Source organism: Rhinichthys klamathensis, unplaced genomic scaffold (assembly GCF_029890125.1).
Source record: "Rhinichthys klamathensis goyatoka isolate OS25496 unplaced genomic scaffold, OSU_Roscu_1.1 h1tg000180l_1, whole genome shotgun sequence".
Lineage (NCBI taxonomy): Eukaryota > Metazoa > Chordata > Actinopteri > Cypriniformes > Leuciscidae > Rhinichthys > Rhinichthys klamathensis.
Genome location: NW_026606708.1, coordinates 2022783 through 2046658, shown reverse-complemented (window position 1 = coordinate 2046658; position 23876 = coordinate 2022783). Strand labels below are relative to the sequence as shown.

General features: G+C 37.1%; 2 protein-coding genes and 1 long non-coding RNA gene across 3 annotated transcripts; 2 read left to right on the top strand and 1 right to left on the bottom strand.

The window, feature by feature from the left end:
* The first annotated feature begins 802 nt into the window (after nucleotides 1-802).
* On the top strand, nucleotides 803-2507 carry ngrn (neugrin, neurite outgrowth associated). Its single transcript, XM_056261124.1, has 3 exons — nucleotides 803-1034; nucleotides 1101-1211; nucleotides 1786-2507. The coding sequence occupies exons 1-3, from the start codon at nucleotides 826-828 to the stop codon at nucleotides 2360-2362; spliced, it is 897 nt and encodes a 298-aa protein (XP_056117099.1). The 5' UTR covers nucleotides 803-825; the 3' UTR covers nucleotides 2363-2507.
* A 419-nt stretch (nucleotides 2508-2926) lies between these two features.
* LOC130094609 (uncharacterized) lies at nucleotides 2927-3803 on the top strand. The gene is made up of 2 exons (XR_008807988.1): nucleotides 2927-3503; nucleotides 3586-3803. It is a non-coding gene; the product is annotated as an uncharacterized LOC130094609 (long non-coding RNA).
* A 328-nt stretch (nucleotides 3804-4131) lies between these two features.
* On the bottom strand, nucleotides 4132-23613 carry sort1b (sortilin 1b). Its single transcript, XM_056260973.1, has 20 exons — nucleotides 23150-23613; nucleotides 21348-21407; nucleotides 19633-19706; nucleotides 19438-19540; nucleotides 19008-19169; nucleotides 18361-18434; nucleotides 16751-16797; nucleotides 15230-15384; nucleotides 15008-15152; nucleotides 14556-14711; nucleotides 13555-13661; nucleotides 13333-13435; nucleotides 12497-12677; nucleotides 12162-12349; nucleotides 11871-12060; nucleotides 9079-9195; nucleotides 8784-8895; nucleotides 4932-5044; nucleotides 4711-4831; nucleotides 4132-4581 (listed from the first exon to the last, which is right to left on the bottom strand). The coding sequence occupies exons 1-20, from the start codon at nucleotides 23408-23410 to the stop codon at nucleotides 4567-4569; spliced, it is 2484 nt and encodes an 827-aa protein (XP_056116948.1). The 5' UTR covers nucleotides 23411-23613; the 3' UTR covers nucleotides 4132-4566.
* Nucleotides 23614-23876: the final 263 nt, after the last annotated feature.

Sequence of the window (23876 nt, the reverse complement as noted above, 5' to 3'; positions counted from 1 at the left end):
CCGGTGGCATGTGATCGGCGAACGGAGCCGAGTGTTGCCGAGTAAAAAACAAAACGCTCCGACTCGGAAAGAATCGAATGACTGCCGCGCATGCGTGAATAAACCATGCTTCCGGTGTAATAATGTCACCGTGGAAGGAGAGAAAAGCAAGAGGAACATGTGAGTTTTACAGGCACTGTTTACAAAATGTATACGCATAGCAATTTGACATTATATGGTTGTATAAATGTAAAGTTTGAGCTACGGAAAAGAGCAAGGTAAATTTGACCTTTTGTACGATGGTTTACAAATTAGCTTAGGCTACGTTTAAGAAGTGACGTAGACATAGTGCTTTTCAGTTTTTAGGAATAAAATGTTACATAAATCAGGCGAATGATATGTGGGGAAAAAACTGTAAAAACCTTCAGAATATAGATAGGAATAAAACTTGAAAGTTTGGCAATTGCTATTATTTTAGTGGGGGTTCTTGCGCTGCAGAGAGAAAAAAAAAACCTATTTCTGAGAAAACAGTCTTTAAAGATATAAATTGTAATTGAAATCTACAGACGCTAATATATAAACTGTAATAAAATTAAAATGTACTTTGAATGTTTCCTTTTCGCTAGTCTGAAAGAAGACAAAGTATGGAAGCAAAATAGTCCAAAATCTCAAAATTGACCAGTGTCTAGCCTTAAATGATAAAAACAACAATTTGACTTTCAGTTTGTTCTCAGATTATTCTTCAGACTCCTATTATAAATAGTTATTTGATAAATAGTCCTTTTTTATATTGGATTAAGTAGCAAATTCAGATGTCACTATCTTTATGTTTGTGACTGTTGCAGAATGGTCACACCATGGAGAATGGCCTACATGTTGGCCACCAAACTGGCCCCTTTCCCAGGACCTGTTTGTCGCCATGCCAGTCGAGGCGCATACAGAGGGATGTCGCCGAGGTATTCTGATTCACATTCAAAACAGAAACAACAGGAAGACATGTTTGAAGATGACCATGATATGGATGCAGTGGAAGCCAAACTGAACTCTATTATTAGGTGAGTCCTCAGGAGCACAAAAGCAAATACCTCAGTCTTCATGTATTAAAATGATTTCCTTTGCAGTGAAGAGAAGAGAAAGCATAAAGCAGCAAAGTTTCACATAATCAAGAGGCAAATGAACAATCCTGGAGACCCGGAGAGAAAACTCACCTGGGATGCCATTGAACAGATAAGGTATCAGTGTGAATATGTCTGTTTATTACACAGCTCTTGATTCTGATCGGTCAGTCACAGCATTGAGCTCAGCTGTCAGACATTTTTGTATAACTGTATGTTTATTTTCAGCATTTACTTGCATGTGACTATATTGAAAATTTCCTTGAAGGACTTTAGTATTCATTTTAATATTTGTTAAGCACGAAATCTTGGTGTTTGAATGTGTCAGATAATTAATTAATTGAAAAAAGTAACTGTGGTTGCAAATTAATAATATATAAATTGTTCATCTTTTTGCTATGCCCAGTATTTTAATATTTCTTTTTAAATGTACACTACAGTTTAAAAAAATGTAGTGTATTTATATATATATAAAAAAGTGTTTATACTTTTAAAGTGTAATTTTAATATAATATTTCTTAGCAGATGCTTTAAATGAAACTTTAGGTCATATGATCATTTCAAATCAAACACATTTCTGTATGTAATAACATAATATATGTATATATATATATATATTATGTCTGACCCAAAATATTGTAGTTATCTGCCGCCCCTCAAACACTGAGCAGTCATATGTCTCTTTTCACAGGTACTTAAAGCAGGAGTCCCCAGAGGAATGGACACTACAGAGATTAGCAGAGGGTTTCTCTGTAAGCCCTGATGTCATCTCCAAAGTCCTCCGCAGCAAATTCACCCCAACAGTTGTCCGAAAGCTAAAGCAGGACTCTAAAGTGTTAGTCAGTACTGGGCAGCAGTCTCTCAGAGATGGCAAAACTGAACAGTCCAGACTGCCAAAGAGTGCAACACCAGCCATACTCTCCTCTGGAAAAACAGGTGCCCTGACAACACTGAGTAAAACAGCCCTTGCAGTGAGGGAGGGTGAGACTGGACTGACGCCCTCTGGTGGAAATGTAGTACCATCTCAAGTACTATCAGCTGTACACAAACTGACACCTGCTTTGCAGGAGCAGCCTGACTCTACAGCGAAAATGGACATGAGAGATGATATCGAGTTAGAGGAGGAGGAGGAAGAGTGGGATGGGGTGATTCTGACAGAGGAAGAGCTAGAGCACATCGCACAGACGCTGCAGAAAACCCCCAGTTCAGTGAAACAGAAGGGAAGCGATTTTTTTGACAAAGAAGGCAACTTCCTGTACAGAATTTGAGTGGCTGCCAAGTCCTCCATGTTTATCAAGACACTTGTTGCTAAAGTCTAGGCCTGTTCTTTTATGATTGAAAAACTTATTTAATTGGAAGGAACTTTATTGTTACAATTTGTAACAAAACTTAATGGCTTATTGTACACTTTTGCGTATTGCATATTGTATCACGACACATTTGCTTTTTTACTCTTATGAGCAAAATATATATATATATATACAAAATCTGTGGGGCAAATCAATTTATTTATCAATCAAACAGTTCCAAATATACAGAGCAAAAAATAACAGATACAAAGTCGGAATTGCTGTATATACAGAGCTTCACAACTAATATGTACATTGATTTTGCACTGCAAGAAAGACATTACACCTCATGTAAATAAAATCAGCCACAATGGAAATCATTTAGCTTTAGATTTCATTTACATTGCATCTATTATTATTATTATTCCCAAGCATGGAGAGCAACCCAATTTAGTAAGACAATACGTATTAAATAATTTAGGGGCATGTTTGTTTTTATTTTATTGTATAAAATTTATACAGATCTTTTCATCAACTGAAATATTTTGTCATAGTTTGTCAAAGCCCATGTTATAATGAACTGTGGTAATTCTTCATAGATGAGATTGTTCTCGGTTTTGAATTCATCTATATTTCACTGGAAGGCACAAGCTCTGCCTCCATGCTAGGCACTTGAATCAAAACATACACTAGGGTTTTTATACCTATTAACACCATATATAACTCATAGTTTTTGCAAAGGAGATTGTCTTTAAGAAAATATGAGACTTTTTATTAGGTATGTGAATATAAGCAAACAACTGCTAGAGATGTTGAAACATGGCTCCAAATTAACTGTAGAAATGATATTTAAATACACACTTAATAAAAAACAATGCATCACAGACATCAAGCATCTATGCAAACAGGAAGTACCAATGGAAAGGTGCTAAATTGCTCAAGTGCATTTGAATATCCAAAATCAAATCACATGGTCAAAGACTTCAGACCACTGGGTCTGTTCTCACCTCGCTGAAGTTGCTGCACAAACATGAAAATAATTATCACACGCAAAATTATTGCGACTAATGGTTTGTCACACAAACACTTAGTCAGGTTTTAGGCGTCTTTATGCGAAATGGTAAAAAAAAAAAAATGTTTAAACGGTCACACTTTTTCTCTTGATCACATGGTACTTTCCTGCTGTCAAGACGAGAACCAAGAAACAGCACAAAATGTCGAAATCTAAGAAAACTATTTCACTACAAAATTTGATTTGGGCAAAATGTTCAAGGTTGTACACAAACTACAGTTGTGTTCTATTTTACATGCATCTGCATCATTTAGTTCATAAAAATATTTATTACAAAATTGTACCTAACCGTCAAGTGTGACAGTTGCTTATTTACAAATGTGTAATGTGAAGATTATCTCCATGTTCTACAGTTATTTGTCCAAATAACAATCTCACTTTATCAAACTCGCAGCCTAGCTACACAGTTTCAGGTAATTAATAATGTTCATAAATCTTAAATTATAAATATATTCTCCCTTTTTGTAAAGTCAAATCTATTGCCTGTTTCTCAGCATTTTATTGCTATATTCATTAATGCACCTGCTTATTTACAGTAAAGTGGACATTATACTAAAGCTTTGACAGCAGGTATGATCACATTTTAGTAATTAACACAGTCAGGGTTCAGTAGCACAGTATTTTAAACATCGCATATGATATGATTCATTTGTCTCTTTTTGCTAAATGAAATTCCTGCTGAAATACTAATATACCTCTAGTTCTGACGTAAGAGCATCTGGACATCAAAAGAAAAGCAAGTATTTTACAAGTACTCCCGTGACAGTCTCATCCTTAAAATCCTGCCCAGAAGACCCCAATTTCAAAAGAAAGAACTGAAACTTCCACAAACAGCTTATAAACACTTTTTCTCTGCTTTAGAGAATTTCAGCAGTTACATTCACAAGACTATTCTATCATGAGAACAGCATCATCAGAATACCCTCCTATTGGTGGAGAAGCAACCAGGTTCCCTCCCATTGGTCAAGAAGAAGGAAGCACGTGACATTAGCTGGTAGATTAAGTTTGAGAAAGCTGACAGCTGGTTTGTGCTTTAGAGAGAGGAGAGACAGCAGCAGTAATGCCTGAATGACAGGATATGTAGCTCCTTGTGCTCACCTAATGCACAGCTTTACTCCAGTAGGTCCTGCCAAAAACACACATTCATTTAGCAAGATCAGTACTGCTATTTTGCTTCTTTTTTTTTTCCTAAACAAATACCAAAGAAGATTCCATTTAGGTGTATGTATTAGTGTGAGATGGTCCAAACATGTACCTCATCTGAGTCATCATGGAAATCAATCTTAGGTGCTCCAGCCACATCTGTGTCCAGTGGTTCATCTACGGCGTTGGCTTCCGCATTATGTTGTAAGACTGAGTATCTATGTACCAGGAACCTGCAAAATATTTAGGCCAAGACGAAAGATGTTTATTTTATTTTATATGATTAAACATATTCTACATGTAACCCATAAAAAGTCTAGAGAACAGACTGACCTTCCGCCACAGACATACTTCTTTACAAACAGAACCCCAAACACTGCACCGGTCAGCAGGATGGCTATGACGATCGCAATGATGGGGGCGGTATGTGAGGTAGATTTTTCTGTCTGTGGATTACAGAGATACAGGGTAAACAGCGGTGAACAAGTATTTGAGGTTTAAAGTCAGCATGAAATGAAAACGTTCTATTTTCTCAAACGATGAAGTTGTAGCTGAGGCCTGGAAGAGTTTGGTTCGTGTTGTCGACATGTTGAGAAGATGCTATTTCAAAAGGATGATATGTAAAATGGATGCCATTGTTACTGTCCGTATCTACACTCACCGGCCACTTTATTAGGTACCCCATGCTAGTAACGGGTTGGACCCCCTTTTGCCTTCAGAACTGCCTCAATTCTTCGTGGCATAGATTCAACAAGGTGCTGGAAGCATTCCTCAGGGAGTTTGGTCCATATTGACATGATGGCATCACACAGTTGCCGCAGATTTGTCGGCTGCACATCCATGATGCGAATCTCCCGTTCCACCACATCCCAAAGATGCTCTATTGGGTTGAGATCTGGTGACTGTGGAGGCCATTTTAGTACAGTGAACTCATTGTCATGTTCAAGAAACCAATTTGAAATGATTAGAGCTTTGTGACATGGTGGAAGTAGCCATCAGAGGATGGGTACATGGTGGCCATAAAGGGATGGACATGGTCAGAAACAATGCTCAGGTAGGCCGTGGCATTTAAACGATGCCCAATTGGCACTAAGGGGCCTAAAGTGTGCCAGGAAAACATCCCCCACACCATTACACCACCACCACCAGCCTGCACAGTGGTAACAAGGCATGATGGTTCCATGTTCTCATTCTGTTTACGCCAAATTCTGACTCTAACATCTGAATGTCTCAACAGAAATCGAGACTCATCAGACCAGGCAACATTTTTCCAGTCTTCAACTGTTCAATTTTGGTGAGCTCTTGCAAATTGTAGCCTCTTTTTCCTATTTGTAGTGGAGATGAGTGGTACCCAGTGGAGTCTTCTGCTGTTGTAGCCCATCCGCCTCAAGGTTGTGCGTGTTGTGGCTTCACAAATGCTTTGCTGCATACCTCGGTTGTAACGAGTGGTTATTTCAGTCACTGTTGCCCTTCTATCAGCTCGAACCAGTCTGGCCATTCTCCTCTGACCTCTGGCATCAACAAGGCATTTCCGCCCACAGAACTGCCGCTCACTGGATGTTCTTTCTTTTTCGGACCATTCTCTGTAAACCCTAGAGATGGTTGTGCGTGAAAATCCCAGTAGATTAGCAGTTTCTGAAATACTCAGACCAGCCCTTCTGGCACCAACAATCATGCCACGTTCAAAGTCACTCAAATCAACTTTCTTCCCCATACTGATGCTCGGTTTGAACTGCAGGAGATTGTCTTGACCATGTCTACATGCCTAAATGCACTGAGTTGCCGCCATGTGATTGGCTGCTTAGAAATTAAGTGTTAACGAGCAGTTGGACAGGTGTACCTAATAAAGTGGCCGGTGAGTGTATGTGTATCAAGCACTGAGGATGCCTCCCGAGCTGTGTATTCACACCAGGAAAGTCCGATAGGTCACTTGCTTTGGTCCGGACCAAATAATTTTTTTTTTTTTTTTTTTTGGTACGGTTCGCTTTCACACTGCTCTTTTTGCAAGTGAACCAAAATTTGTAAACAAAACCACACGTGTGCTAAGGTCGTCCATTCATTGGACAAGGATTCTCAAGTAGGGAAATCAGGAAGTGCAAAAAAGGCTCAGCATGGAGATATTTCGTACTGCAATATTTGTTATTTTCCTAATTTTGTGTTATTCTGTACAAACGCAATATGAAGAAACTGCGCAGAAGACGGATAAGGCATAAAGTTTTCATTCATAGAGAGGGGCTATGTTCACACATTCAAATAATGAGATTCTTATTGTATATACTGCTAACAAGTGCTGTCAATGTTAACGCTTGCGATTAAGTTTGTCCAGTTTAACACAGCATCATCCTTGTATTGTAACTATCGTTACATTATATGAACTGCAAAAGCTTTTTTTGCATCTATGCGCGATTAGACTAAAGAGAACGCGCTGTATGTGAATGTCCTGATGCACACACACACTCATTCATTCATTCCATTCCAATGATGCACACACGACGTGCAGAAAGACGCGCAACAGTATCGTGTGGCCAGACAGCGCGCCGGAATGGAATTCTCTTTCGCACTTGAACAACAATAACACAAACCATTATGCCAAAATCTCCGACTACGGAAGCCCGGTAACTCAAAGGCGCAGTGCTTTCTTGCAATTGGGTCGGTTCATGTTCACACCGTAAACGAACCGTACCAGAGTTCGTTTGGAACCGTACCGAGACCACCTCTTCAGCTGGGTCTCGGTTCGGTTGTTTGGTCCGCACCCGAGTTCGATTGCTGTATTCACACCTGCCCAAAAGGTCCGCACCAAGGGGGGAAACGAACTAGAGTTCGATTCAATCGAACCAAACAAGGCAGGTGTGAATACACCATCAGATATGGTAATAGGCGTTGTAATAGGGTAATGGCCATCTGACCAATTAGAGCAGAGTAGGCTCTTTTAGAAAGGAGGCGATTAGAGAGACTGAATCTTAGAACAAACCATTTTCATTCTCTTTGAGGAAATGTGCAATGTATATTATGAGAAAATAAAAGTGTTTTTTGACCTTAGATGCATGTAAACCTATTGTAGGGGCCCTCTAACTACAACATTTGGAACCTTTAAAATAGCATAATAGGGGCACTTTAAATATTTTTACATAGTTATTTTTTTAGATCTGTCACTACTACCAAGGGATAGTTCACTGAAAGATAATTTCTTTTCATTATTTTCTAACCCTTCTGTTGTTCAATGCCTGTCTCTTTCATCCCTGAAACTGGGGACTGGGGTTGGTAAACTCCAAAATGAAAAAAGCACCATAAAAGTATTATAAATTGTATTATTATCAAATGTATTATATTCCAAAGAGTGGCCCAGATATTCTTCCATATCCTTGGATGAACATATATAATATACTGTATATGCTGTATATATACATGTTTGAACCCCTGTCTGAACTATTGAACTAGTAATAGAGTGGTGCAAGTATGACGTCACTTTATAGGCCAATTGGCAGTTAGCATCACACTGGTTCCCTTGACAAAAAAAACCCCAATAGGATTTTCCAGAGGCTTTTGGATTATCGCAAAAAAAAGCTCTGTGATCAACAAAAGTTTATGATACTCGCACGTTTTGTCCATCAAGATCCTTTTCACAGATGAACACAACTTTCTGAATTTTGAAGCCTAAATGCAGTCGCCAGAACTTAGAAAAAGCTAAAGGTAGGCTATAAACGAACTACACCACTCTACGACAGTGGTGTAGTTCGTTTATAGCGACATCAACGTCATCATCACTAAGCTTCCAAAAACATTTCTTTTTTTTGTTAGAATAGTTTATAAGAGCACAATTATAAGAATAACGAAGCTGTAAACGCGGACTGAGTTTACCTGTTTGACGTTTAATGTCCCCGACAGCCTTTGTAGTCCCATTTAGCCACTTGATAACAACTGCTTTTTACAAGACACATAACAGCTTAAAAAATCATGAGTGGGGTAATACTAATGTATTTTATGTCATAGAATAAAACGTGAAAGAGTTTTGAGGTTGTGTTCACCACAGATCTTATTTCAGAAAAAAACCCATTCAAAAAACCCACGGACTTCAGGATGATGGAACCGGAAGTGCTAAAATGCTAACTCGTTTCCACGTTTTGGCCAACAAAATGATGGCATACCTGCACCACTCTATATGTAGCAAGGTAAATGCAGTCTCACCAGCAGCTGAGGGTCCGCCAGCAGGTTGCTGACACATCTCTTGCTCATGTCAATCACTTTTCTTCCTGGTTGTTTTCCTCCCTCACATTTATCACCTGGAATCTTTCTGTACCTGGTAAATAAATTATAATACGCATGTTTTTTTTAAAGCTCTCTTAATAAGTCAAAGAGAAGCTAGCAGGTGCTAACCAGATGTAAGGTATTAAAGCAAGTGAAAAACCTTGACTCTCAACTGTCTACTTTTAAGACAAAGATTTAGTCTTCAAGCAATGGAGAATAATCCAGAGGGCATTACCCACTGGTCTGTAGCTGTTCCTCTCTCCCGTGGATGCAGATCTCAAGATCGTGGCCTTTGAGCTCAGCCTGCTCAACACATTCTGAGCTGTTCTCTTTACGGTAGTATCCAAAGTCACTAAGCAGGAGGGAAGAGAAGATTTGAAAACTTTGAAATATAGCTGCACGAGTAATTGTTAAAAGATAGCGATGTAAGACTGGAAAACTGGAAACTGGGTGAAGAGATAGACCACTGGTCTATGAGACAAAGGACCTTGGCAAATTAACATTTGAACTCACACACACACACACACTTCTTCCCCGCATCCCCCACTCTCGCAGTGACACATAAAAACTCACATAAGAATATCTATGGTTTGATGTGAATGATTATCATTGATGTCTCAGGAATGAGTGGTACAAATGTCTCATTCCCAAAGTATAAAACAAAAGGTAATAAGGTTTTTTAAGAGTTTAGGGATATCTGGCACACAAATGAATGTGGTCTCCTACTCCCAAGGTGTGAACTCAATGCTAATTTCCACTGTTAGCAAATGGTACCATGTAAATTTACTTCTGCCCCCAGTAAGTCTGGGGGGATGAACACAGTACATTTCCACTGTGAATACAGGTTTACATATGAAATGAGGTCTGGCTATTTAATGGAAGGCAGCAAGGGATCGTGGCTTTTTCTGTATTTCAGATAGCCCGTGAGGTTTAGCTCATGTAGTTCATGTTGGGTTTGCATCTATTTCTCTAATCCTAAAACATTTGATGATTTGCATTGATTATCTTTCAATTGATTATGGAATTGTTAAAATGCATTTACCTGACATAATAAATTGTTATATTTGATTATTCTAACAGACTTTGACTTTATTTTCATTGGAGTTAAAAGGAATAGTCAAACATTAACGTATATTTAATGATGCACAAATATCATTGAAAAACACTTTCATTTATGGAGTCAGATGAAATGAGTTAATACATAAGACAAAATATATTACATTTAATCAAAAATCCCTTTGCCATTGGAAGAGACGGAACGCGCGTTGAGACCTTCACCGCTAATTTGAATGCCGCCCTTGGATCGAATTAGTCAGACTTACAGCGATCTTGATTCAAACACGCAATCTAATTCCTAACATTCAAATCTGCCAGAACAGTTGTCATAGAGAAGTATGTAACATCTTCACAAACTGTTTTTTTCAACCACACAGTATCATTATTTCTATATTACAAATATCCATATTATCACAGAAGAACTGGAAAAAATAAAGTTTAAATGGAAGCAATCAAAATAAAGTAAATCACCTTTTAAAAAGTAGCATGGCGCTTCAAATTGCGCTTTGTTATGCCAACAGGTGGTGACAAGTGACTTAAAAAAATGTATTTGTCATTGAATCGAGCAAGAGATTTGTTTAAAGGGGTCATCGGATGCAAAATTCACTTTTATATGGTGTTTGCATATAAATGTGTCTTTGCATTGTGTGGACACAACCACCATACAATGAAAAAAATCCATTCATTTTCTTTAAAAAGTCTAAACACTCTCAATAATCAAGCCATTTGGATTTTCTGAGCAAAATTATGTCATATTGCTCATGGTCCCCCCACGACCTCTGACGGACTGTCCCGTATTAGCATATTTCGGCCCTCAGCCATTTGTATACTGTCCACCAAGGCAGGTTGCCAAGGCAGCACTTTATGTGTCTTGTGTCGACTCCCCCCATGGAAGAGAGGGGTGGGGTGAGCAGTTGCTCATTATCATTTAAACAAAGAGACATGCACCGAAACGGGTCGCTGTGAACAGAGCTGTTTTTGAGGAGGTAAAAAGGGTGTTGTTTTACACAAGCATTGAGGAATTTTAACCAAAGTATGTTACAAACTTTACATAAAGACAAAGTATGTATGAGTGAGTCATTGAATCATTGAGTCATTAAACATTTGAAATAGACTGCGGCAATTAACATTTGTCAGAACCTGTAGTAAATTACATGTTATTTTGTTTAGTTGTCTGTTCAGAATCGTGGGAAAATCGTGATCTCTGTTTGAAACCAAAACATTGTGATTCTTTTAGTGTAGTAGTTAACCAGGACAAATTATTTGATGGGTATGTGATGATAGCCTATGTTACGGCTGTGAAGCACTGTATGTATATGACATACATTTAATAAATTAGCCTATGTCTAGCCTTTGCTTGAGCTGAACGTATTTAATTTCGTGTGTGTGTGCTTGGGAAGTCGCAATGACGAAAACAGTGACATTCCAATTTAAGAATTTAAGGGAGTAAAGCCTTTGTTTAGGCTATTAAGGAAATGCAATTTTGCCAAAGAAGAACTTTTACTTTAAATAAAAAATTTCATTTAAAAGCAGCCTACTTCAGTGTAATATGTAACATATCATCATGCTTAACACTGAAAATTTGAATAATTGTAATGTGACTATCGGGTGCAGATATCTAAATCAGAGAAAATCATAGGTTTGGGTGGGTGGTGGGTGAATGATTTTGAGCTAATCCGTGCATCTCTAATCTGTGTGGACAAAGTCATCTGACATTCTAGCAGCAAATGACAATACAACATATGACAAAAATTAATTTGACCATTGCACTGAAAATGCATCCAAAAATGCTGTCCAAAATGTTAAACTAAACCTGAATTACCATAACGGAAATAAAATATATTGAAATGAAATAGAAATATGCATGAAATAACTAAACTGAAACTAAACAATCCATTCCTCAAATTAACTAAAGTTTTTCAAAGTAGAATTAGAAAAAGCAAAGCTACAATAACTTTGGTTTCCACTCACCACAGGAAGTCATCCAGTGTGCAGCTGCATGGTGTGGGCTGTTTGGTGACTATGTAATCCCTGCCAATCCAACACACAGAGTCCTTTCTCACACGCAGGAATTTTTCCTTATAACCCAGCATGCAACCATCTTCCGGGTCGCTGATGTCATCAGAGTGAGCCAGCCACTGGACATAATCACTTTCTGTGCCTGGGAAATAGACAGCGACAGATTAGTTTGTGCTAAACCCAAATATATAATTATATAAATGTCTTTGATTTTGTGTGGTTCAAACAGAACTGGTCACTCACAGTCACGTGTCAGCAGGTCTCTAAAGTCAATGGTGTAAGTTACCCAGTGGCTGATCAAAGCATCTTCATAACCCCAGAGACTGACATTCACTGAGCGGGCACCAGGCTCTGAGGCCAGCCCTGTGAAGTACATCGGCGTCTGGGTGAACTTATAAACATGCCAGCATTGCCCCTCATCGGTGGAGAACCTAAGAGACACACAAACCATGAGTTTTACAGCATGTACCGGCACTCTGCATGTGGAAATATTAGCATATTCTTCAGCTTGGCATGGAAAACCGTCCATATAAAAGCCAATTGTATAGGTTTCATCTCAAGAACTACAGGAAGCTCACTTAATCTCAGAGATGAGTTTGGATGGGTTTTGCTCGTTGTGCTCCACGGCCACCAGCAGGCCTCCTGAATCCAGGATAGCATAGTAATGCGGCCCCTTCAGAGCCTGCTGCCAGGTGTAGCCTCCATCATCAGACACATACACATCAGGTGTCAACATTGAGATTGAGTCACCCACGCTGCCTAAAAAAGAGTAAGTGGGATGGCAGAAATGTTATTTATATGAAAGTCATTATTTTATGCAATTCTGTTTGGTGACAGAAATTACACTTTATCTTTAAAGGTGCAGTAAACGATTTCTGAAAAAAACTTTTGAAAGTGGATTGGACCAAGCACCTCAACACACTTGTAGCCAATCAGCAGTGGGAGGAGTATACAGTCAAAAGGAAGCAAGAGGGAGATTTGAAGAAAGACTGTAGAAAGAGAGATGGCTGAGAGACATTACAAAAGAGAAAAGGTCAGAAGAATATGATTGGAAAAAGAAAAGTTATGATCAGCCAACAGCACGATAATATTGGAGATTAGAAACTTTCTAGCACTAGAGAGACCTAAGCAGGAAGGCCATCTACTATTGCACTGAGTGATCAGGAATTTTGGGAGAGCAATGAAGGGAGGGTGTGTTTGTTTGGAATGATTTCAAATATCAACAGTGTTTCTCAGAAATTGTTTACTGCACCTTTAATTTTCTTGTATCTATTTTATCCATTTAATAATAATGACTTGTATGTGTTATAATTTATAAAAAAAAAAAAAATTTAAATTAAAATAGAGACATTACAATACATGCCACAGAATTGAATTGCACTTTGGACTTTACTTAAAAGTGTACATGGATTACCATGAGCCAAGATGAGTCCGACAGCATTGGGTTCACTCAGAGGCAGCATGGGAACATTCAGCTTCATGGAGGTGCTATATGAGGCATGAATATGCAGACTACACTGCACAGGAGAAAGACAACACAAGGTAAGTAAATAAACACACTGTTAGACTTCTCAAGGATTTGAACTGTTTGGTCACATCTGTCCAATTATAACAGCTTCCATTCAGTGATTCTTACCATTTCTTTATCTTTGGCCGTAGAATCACACTTGCTGTTCTCAGGTTTCTTCAAAGGAACCCATTCACCTCCCTGATCAAATGATATTACTGTCTGTACCGAGTTGTCTTCAGCAGAAAAAGGCAAATAGAGAGAATCATAAAGAATACTAAAGCCTTAAATGGTTAGTTCACATGTCGTTCCACAGCCGTAAGACCTTCGTTCATCTTCGGTCATCTTTCAGTACCTCCATTGGGAGCAACGCAATTTACACATTCAATTATTAATCCATGTGACTACAGTGGTTTAACCTCAATCTTATGAAGTAACACAAGTGCTTTGTTTGTGCAAAAAATAATAATTTATCTTACAAATATTATCCAAAGCGAGTTCACAGAACAACTTTCGGTCTTGAGTCTAAACAAAACACAGAAAACACGGATGGGTCATGGTGTTCCTCCTACTGAATTGCAGGTAAATATTTTTTTGTAAATAAAGTGGCAAAGCACTGCTTCCTGAAAGGGACTGAGGGACTGAAAGCTCTCGGATTTCATCAAAAATATCTTCATTTGTGTCCCGAAGATGAACAAAAGTCTTATGGGTTTGGAACGACATGAGGGTGAGTAAATAATGACAGAATTACTAAAAAAACAGCTTTTTCATTACAGGAATAAATTATATTTTAAAATATATCAAAATAGAAAACAGTTATTTTAAATTCTAATAATATTTAACATATTTACTGTTTTAATATATTTTTATCAAATAAATGGTGAGCCTTGGTCAAAAATATTTAGAAAATCTTACCGACCCCAAACTTTTAAACAGTAGTGTATGGCATGTTAAATATCATGTTCATTTTCAAATGTATATTTAGAAAGTAAACTGCAAGCTGTTTTTTAAAAACTGCTTTTCATATCGATTTTAAGTATTCCAAGTGATACAGGCCTCCTAGAGTAACCTGAGGATAAATACACACAGACTATAAGTGTATATTCCTCTTAAGTAAGATGTAGTCATACCCTCATTCAGCACGCTGGTAGTGAAGACTCCTCTTAGGGAAGTGACATTCGTGAAGTCTGTCTCACCCCCTGGAGTCGTATACAGATGGCGTTCTAGAGACTTGGAATACACAGTGCCTCTGTCATCTGACACATAGATGGTGCCAATCCCCTCGTCTGAGAAAAAAAAAAACACAATACAGTTAAAATATAGAAACACTGAGCTCTATAAAGTAGCACAGATCAAAATGTTTTTTTAGTTTTTTTTTTAAATGCTGTTTGTTTTTGCAACTGATCAATGTTCCACTCTTTGTTGATCTTAATAAATGTCAGTGGTTAACCAATAAAAAATGTTCATACAATAAATAATATATCGATACAGCAGTGTGACATGATGGTTTCTACAACAGGAAATGTTAGTTGTAAGCCTATATATTATGGTTGCGGTAAATAAAACAAAAGTAAACACTGACCTCCTGGTTCATCCACATGCATGAAGACCATTTCATCATTGGCTGCAAGTATTGAGTAAAACTGCTCATGACTGACAGGAGGAAGTTGCGCCATGTTCCATGTCTCACCTTGGTCTACCGACACATGTATTGCACGTAAAATGTCCTAAAGAACATGCACATAGTTAAAACATCACATTTACGCATAAACACACTCACACTCGGGTGCACAGTCACACACACCTCTGATGCTGACGGCATAATGTTTCCTGATCCAGCCATAACTGAAGCAAACAGGAAGCGTCCACCAATCCCAAAGGAGTAGATTCTCTCGGCGACTGTTTTAAAGTTAACACTAAGATCAACTGACTTCCTCAGCACCAGCGTTCCTTTATCAACTGAAAACACAAAACAACAAAGAGTGAGGTAACATTACTACAGAAATATGCATCTGGTTTTTATGAGTTGCTGATAGCACTTGGGCCGCTGCCTGTGTCGTGCTTTTCTATAGCAATAACATAAGGTTTGCTGAGTCAAATCCACTGTGGGATGCTGAATTCTAATTCAAAAAAAGTCTATCAACACTTTATCTAAACACTGTTAATGAGCAACACCACACACGCCCTGTGTGTGCATCATCCCCTCTGACATCCCCTCTTGCAAAAAAGCACATGCACACATTGCCAAACATCATGAAAAGGAAGCTTAAAAAGTATACACTTTTACTCAGTTGGATTCAACAGTAAGGACGGCCGCTGACAGGACAGGACTGTTATCATTGGCCAGGTGACAGGACTGATATCATTGCTGTATTGAAAAAAAAAAAATCATGTACTTGTGTTTTTATGTTTTGAAAACTTTTTGTGAACTGCTGTTGCAATTTTGGATAAATATCTAGCTGGGTAACATATTTTTTCTTCAAAAGAATGACTATATGCCAATATGTTGCAGCAAAATGTTAATCAATTAACAGAAGTGCAATTATTGCAAATTATAATATATTAATTTATTGTTATTTAAATATACTTAGTTAAATATTACTAAATATACTTATTAAAATAAATAAATAATAATATATATATATATATATATATACACACACTAAATATTTTTTTTATGTTTTAGAAAGTCTCTTATGGTCACCAAGGCTGCATTTGTTAGAACACTGTAATATTGTGAAATATTATTACAATTTGAATGAACTGTTTTCTATTTTATTATATTTTGAAATATAATTTTTTATCACTCATTACTCCACTGTTCACTGTCACATGATCCTTCATAAATCATTCTTATATGCTGATTTGGTGCTCAAGAAACATTTCTTATTATTATCAATGTTGTAAACAGTTGTGCTGCTTTATATATTTTGTGATGCATTTTTTCCAGGATCCTTTGATGAATATAATGTTTACAGAGAGAATAGAATTCATTTGAAATATAAATCTTTTGTAACATTATAAATGTCTTTAAAAAAGTTAATTTCTCTCTCAAAAAAATATATATATATGTGTATAAATCTTAAATTCATGTATTTTAGAAAATGTTGGCAGGACAATCTTAAAATCTTTCATTTCAGAATTACAATAACTCAACTTTACAGTAACTAACTAGTTGATTTTACAGTCAACTATTACAGTAACTAATGCTCAAAGATGTACAGAAATACACATAAGAAATCAATACAAACACATACTAGTGACAGAACAGAACACATTCGTGTCACCACACCTTAGATCAACAAAGTTGATAAATATTACTCACTGCAGGATCCATTAAGGTTGACGGAGAAGAATAGAGTATCCATTCCCCTGTGGAAGTGATGAAGAGAGAATTGATCTGTGAGATTAAACTCAAGAGACCTCATAAAACAACAGCATTCAGAACAGTTCACTTCAGATCAGTCACTTGTTTGCACTTTGCAGCATAATAAACGTACTGAACACTAAAATGTCAAGGAAGGAGACAGTTTATGACAATCACCACACAAACCATATTTTCAATTTATAGATAACATGAACAATGCAACAAGAAACTGGTTGCATAGAGATTCTCCATTAAAATGCATGGCATTGTTGTAACAGGATATCTACAATTGTCACAGATCAGATGACTTATTGTTAAGATAAGACCTAAGGGAGTGACTCAGGTTGAGGTCCTTTCAGGTTGCAACATAACTGAAAACAGTCTCTAAAATTTAAATGTAAGTGGGCCATTCCATGCAGCACATTTTCATACTTAATATCTTGGATAAAATATTAAATTATATAAGTTTTTATCACAACATTACAATATAATGGTTTGAGGCACTGATGCCATGTTCCTGGGTGCTATGCAAAGTCTAAAATGAAAAAAGAAAGAAAGAAAAAGGATGTGAAAACACCACAAACATCATAATTTGATGAATTCTGAGATATTTTGTGGTATCACTCTAAATCATCCCAGGCTGTTTGAAAATGAAAAGAATCATTTTTTCAATCACTCACTTTTAGCTCTTTATTTCCAGTTGTTAATTTTCTTGCCATTGTTTAAATAATCAAGATGTAATAAATAAAGTTGATAAATTGGCTAAGCTTAAATGGTGCATGTTTCTCAAACTCTGGTATATGCTTATATTGAAATACATCCTTAAAATTCAACACAAGCATATTCTGAATAGTGTGTTGTAATTTGAATATGAATATGATATTCAGTTAAAAGAAACGGCATAACAGGAACAACCCATGTTTTTGGTTTGACTTTACTGGCTTCTGAAGTCACGTGAGAACTTCATATCATGTGTACAGTAAGTGGGTGAGGCCTTCCATCAGTTAGGATTGCTCAGAGGAGGTATGAAGGAACTATATATATATATATATATATATATATATATATATATATATATATATATATATATATATATAAAACTTAAAGAGTGCCCAAACTGATCTGGCTCCCTTGGTCAAACATTAATTGTGCAAATAAAGGATAAGCCTGGCAGAACTTCCTTGTCAACATAACTATTCCCTGTTGACATGTATAAACCAGGGACTGTTGAATTCAACCTGGAGAATCCAACTGAAGTTTGATGCAGCAGTTTATCTGGAGCAGCCGAGTGTCCTCGGACATTTGAAAGCTGAGCCGTGTGGAAAAGCACAGTGACTCAGCAGAGAATGTCTCGTGTTGCTGCCATGGTGGCCGTATTTGCATGTTTGTGTTTTTGTGTGTTCCGGATGTGCAGCCGTGAAAAGACAATACAGAACTCCCCAAACTGACTGGTCCAAAAGTAAAACATACCATATAAAGTCACTCCACCCAGACCCCCTTGTGTCTTCACAAACTCAAAGCACATTCTAAGGGCATAAGTTGGTTTTACAATCATTAAAAGATCTTACCATTTCACCACACACACCATCTCATGAATTTTCGTCCATGTTGTACCAAAATCTTTAGAGATCCAGAGATCATTCTGAAACAGCAGCAATAAGATGATATTATGCTAATGTTCAAAAGCAGCAATGCACCACTTTAAATGCATACAAAAGGAAAAAAGAATTTACACAATCTATGTATATCTTCTTGTATATATATATTCTTATCTTGTATATAATCTTCTTGTTTTTACAAATATACTTAAGAAGGAACTGAATAGCAAATATTTGCAATAAGTATATTTAACTCTTTGATCATATTCACAAAATGTTCATGGTCCCCAGATTATTTTGTTGTATGAACTTGTAAACCGTCAATATATATTAAAAAAAATTGTTGTGCCATAAATGACGGAAGATATTGTCAATGGCAGGCAAAGAGTTAATATGCTATCATGTCATTTAGATAAGCACAACATTTTTTTCTCTTATCAGTTCAGGAAACTCAATAACTTTTAAGTCATAAACTAAGGACTTAAATGCAATATGTGATCATGATGCAACTTTGTGGAATAAAGTGTATACATTTACACTAATTAAATTCACTGATCAAATGGCTCTTAGTTACTTTCTTTTCGACACCCATAAAGAAATAACACAAAGGCTCTTACCTTGATGCTGATGACTGCAAGCACATCAGAGTTTTGAGGGTTGTACATTATCTGCATTAGAGGCTGGAAGGGCAGTTCTGTGTGGATGAAACTCTTGGCAAAGTCTTTTGAACGGAAAATTCTGGCACCAGTGCCTCCAGAAGCATCTCCTGTGAGGATCACCTGAGGGAAAGAAAATCAGGACTTTGATTACTTTAAAGTGCTGTCACACATCCCTATAATTGCTTTGAGTATCGGAAAATCAGCAAAGAACAGAAAGTTCAATTAGTCTATTTTTACTTTGATTGACATGCTGCATTTGAGTATCTACAGGCCAATTCAGCAACATGAGAAACAGCTTTAACATAGCAAACTGATCCAGCTCCCCAGCCCATGTGGGCTTATTTGGAGAAGACATTCAAATGGTGGATTTTTGACATATCTTGCCCACCTTGCCAGAGTTTTCCGGACCAATAGCGATCCCAAAGTCAGTGCTGATGAAGGTGTTGTTGATGAGTTCTGTGACATCCTCAAATGACTTTCCATAGTTTTCACTGTAACAAGGAATGGAAGATCGAGAAAGACATGGAGTAAAGCAAACACTACATTGGTATTACAAGAACAAACAATTCAAACCAGTACTCACCTCCTATACAGTTTAGACTGACCAAATCGCAGGAAGACTAATGGCACCTGAAATGTTGTCAGGGCTAGTACTACCTAAGATTGAGGCATAGAGACAGTTATTTACTTTTGACACAAACTTTTACAAACCTTTTTTTTTTCTTTGAAAGAAATCATTACTTTCATTCAGTAAGGACGCAATACATTGATCAAAAGTGGCAGCAAGGACATTTATCATGTTACAAAAAAATTCTATTTCAAATACATGCTATTGGACCAATTTATTAAAGGGTTAGTTCACCCAAAAATGAAAATTCTGTCAGTATTTACTCACCCTCATGTTGTTCCAACCCCGTAAGGCTTTCGTTCATCTTCGGAACACAAATTAAGATATTTTTGATTAAATCTGAGAGCTGGATCACTCCTTCATAGGCTTCTTAAGGGATCGAAACTGGCCGGCCCAAAAGTTATGAAAGACATCGTTAAAATAGTCCGAGTGACTACAGTGGCTCAATCTTAAGTTTATCAAGTGACGAGAATACTTTTTGTGTGCAAAAAACAAACAAAAATAACGACTTTATTCAACTACTCATTTCCTTCTCTGTGGGCAGTGAGATTTCACGTAGTGAAACTACGCAAAGCTTCTGTCACACGCAGGCTCACAATTGGCCGATGCTGGTCATGTGTGTGATGCACAACCTAGAAGCTTTGCGTAGTTTCACTATGTGAAATCTCGAGGGCCACAGAGAAGGAAATGAATAGTTGAATAAAGTCGTTATTTTTGTTTGTTTTTTGCGCACATTTTGTTTGTTTTTTTGCGCACAAAAAGTATTCTCGTCGCTTGATAAACTTAAGGTTGAGCCACTGTAGTCACTCGGACTATTTTAACGATGTCTTTCATAACTTTTGGGCCGGTCAGTTTCGATCCCTTAAGAAGCCTATGGAGGAGTGATCCAGCTCTCAGATTTAATCAAAAATATCTTAATTTGTGTTCCGAAGATGAACGAAGGTCTTACGGGGTTGGAACAACATGAGGGTGAGTAATTACTGACAGAATTTTCATTTTTGGGTGAACTAACCCTTTAAAGAATTCTGAAAAAAATATCAAGATTTCCACAAAAATAATAAGCAGCACAACTGTTTTCAACATTGATAAAAATAAGAAATGTCTCCTATTAGCAGCAAATCAGCATTTTAGAATGATCTCTGAAGGATCATGTGACACTAAAGACTGGAGTAGTTCAGCTTTGCCATCACAGAAATAAATTGCATTTGAAAATGTATTCAAATAGAAAACAGTTATTTTAAATTGTAATAATATTTAACAATATTATAGCAATGCTGCCTTGGTGAGCATAAGAGACTTCTTACAGACTCCAAAATTTGAAATGGTAGTGTAGGCCGAAGTATTGTTTTTATTGCAGTAAAGTGCACAGCAGCCGTGGTCAGAGTAAAAAACAAGACTTCACAACATGGCCTTGAATGTGTAGTACCAGGGCAAGAGAAAGGTCAAACTAGTTAGTTGTATTTATTTTTCTTTGTGAGCACTGACTGCAAACAGCCAAAGAGATCGGCAAAGATTACCTAGACAGTCTAAATTTAAACCTAAGCTAAAAGAGCCCTCATCTAACCTTGAATGGCGTTTTTAGTACGGTGGAAGTTTTTTCCGGAGACTTCATCTCAGAACAGCAAGCGTATGATAGTGTGTACACATAATAAATCAAAAGTGAAACTCACCCCAGTTCCGTCCCCCACCCAGGCCAGAGACACGGATCCACTGATATCTTTAAAAGTCCACTGAAAGAAACACATTTTATTAATATTAAACAAAACCAATACTGAAATGTGCGTCATCATGGACAAAATATAAGACTTTTCGTTTCGTACAATAACACAATGAAGCTTTTAATATTGCATGTCCTAGAAAGTCATTATCAGCCTATGCAAAGCACATGCTAACCTTAAACAAAAACTAAATCAGAAACCTAGCAACTATACTCACGACACTTAACCGTGAAACTGAAAATAGAACAATGACGACTGACATGACAAATTACTGAAATTAAAAAATAGGAATGAATTGTGAATTTGAAGATGACATCAAATCAACAGTTTTATAATTCAGTGGCTCTCAATCTTTTTGACTCATTTAAAGATACATTATTTGAAGGCCTACCATATTGTACATTTCCTCTGGCTGGCATTTCTGATGTAAATATAATTATGACAACTTTTTTATTTACAGAAATTGGGAGTGTTGATATATTAAATTCATTAAATACAATTCATTTTGATTCTGATTCTGTATGTTTTTCAATAAAAATAATAGTTATTGCTGAGGTTAGTTTGCTGAGGCCCCCTGGTTGAGAACTACTGGTTTAGATGATTTGTTTAACTCCGAGAACAAATCATTTTAAGACCGAAAGGTCAGTACACACATAATTCTAAAACACTTTGGGACTATTTTCTGTTGATTAACAACTGTGGCAGTTCCTGTCACAGCTTTTGAATTTATGATAACTTCCTACAGAAAGACAGACCACAGTAGGACTGTGTAAAAAAAAAAAAAAAGGTGTAGTTTCAACCAACTACAACCAACTACCCCGATTGTTTCACCTCATCTGACGCAACCACAAATTATTCAGAGAAAAGGAAGTCATTTTAAGTTGCAATGACTAGTGTCAGTATTATTTGCTGTTCCATTCTGTAATATTAAGACTTATACTAGTTTGTATTATAAATTATATGGTTTAGCTAAACTTAACATGCTTTAGAAAGGCATGGCTATTTCTGTGTGGGTGTGTGGATATTAAAACAGGTTGTCATACCAGTTTAACTGGTTCTACAACTGCTGCTAGCCAAAGTTACACTTGTCAAGGACATTGTTCAACCACAACCGTCAACATTTTATAGTTATAAAAACAGAAATGGAAGAGAAAACGTAGGCTATTCTGAGGGCTATGACAGGAGATATAGAAATTTTAATGGTTTTGAAAATGTTCTAATATAAAAAGAAAACTGGAATTGTTAATCCCATTTTACAGTATTTACATTTAAACTAAAGTGCTTTTACAAGAACTTTGAATGCGTTTGAGCTGAACAAAATGTGACAGACTGTTTCAAAATCTTGTAAAACGTTAAAACACGTAACTAGCATCAATTTTGTGTTAGTGGTAAGTTACTTCTTTTTCTTTAGCAAGTAATACAATTGTGACCAGTATCTAGTCCATATTACAAATGTATTTGATATTCATCATACTTATAGTCACTATTTATAGTCACATACTTATACTCACTAGCAATTAAAGAACAACTACAGGGTAACACTTTATTTTAAGGTGACGTAGTTACACGTTACTACATGTACTTACTATAGTAATGACAGTACAATATGCATAATTACAAGTAAATAACCCTTAAACCAAACCATAACCCTATTGTAAGTACATGTAGTTAATTAATATTACTAGGGTTAGGTAAAGATCCCTAGGTTTTGAGGCAGAGCCGCGGGGTTGCATCGGTGCTTCGAGTAAACTTACGTTGTGTGTGTTGCTAGTTAACTTGGTTTCATATTCCTTTAAACCATTACAGGAGTCTAATTCATCAGCGCTTCTTTTCTGGATGTGACTGTGAATCCGCGAAATATCTGCATCCGATCCCGTCCCGATCAGACTTCTGGCGGCTACAGGAGACTTTACATACACCCGGTGCGCTTTATAGGATCCTGGTTCCACATGGAAATCCACACAAAATGCCATGGGAAAAAATAAAAGTGCAATAAAGTGTCCAAGGCCTCGCATTTTTCTTCAGTGTATTTCCAACACGATTGTGTTGCTGTTTAAATACGCATTAATTTCTCAGTGTCTCCCTCGTGAGCGGCTGCTGGCGGTATCAACAAAAACAGACTGCCTGTGCTGTGACAGCGAAAGGTCCCTGCTGCTCATATTAGTGCTGCCTCCTCGGAGAGCATTTCAACACCCCTTTTTTTATCTAGATAATTAACAAGAACGCAAAAAAATCGCAGACCATCCAAGACGCTGGAATAAACTGTATCCTTGACAGTATTTCGTGTTAAACACTTCAAAAACGAACGAGCATCCCCAAAAAAATAAAAAAATAACGGTGAAAAGAATGCACCTTGCAGGGACTGTATCTGATTGGCTGCAGCGACTGGTGCGTTTCTCTGATTGGTCCATAACTGCGCATTCACGTTTCCGTGAGCCTGTGCGGTCAAGTTAGTTTGACACGTCACACTTACGAGGACAG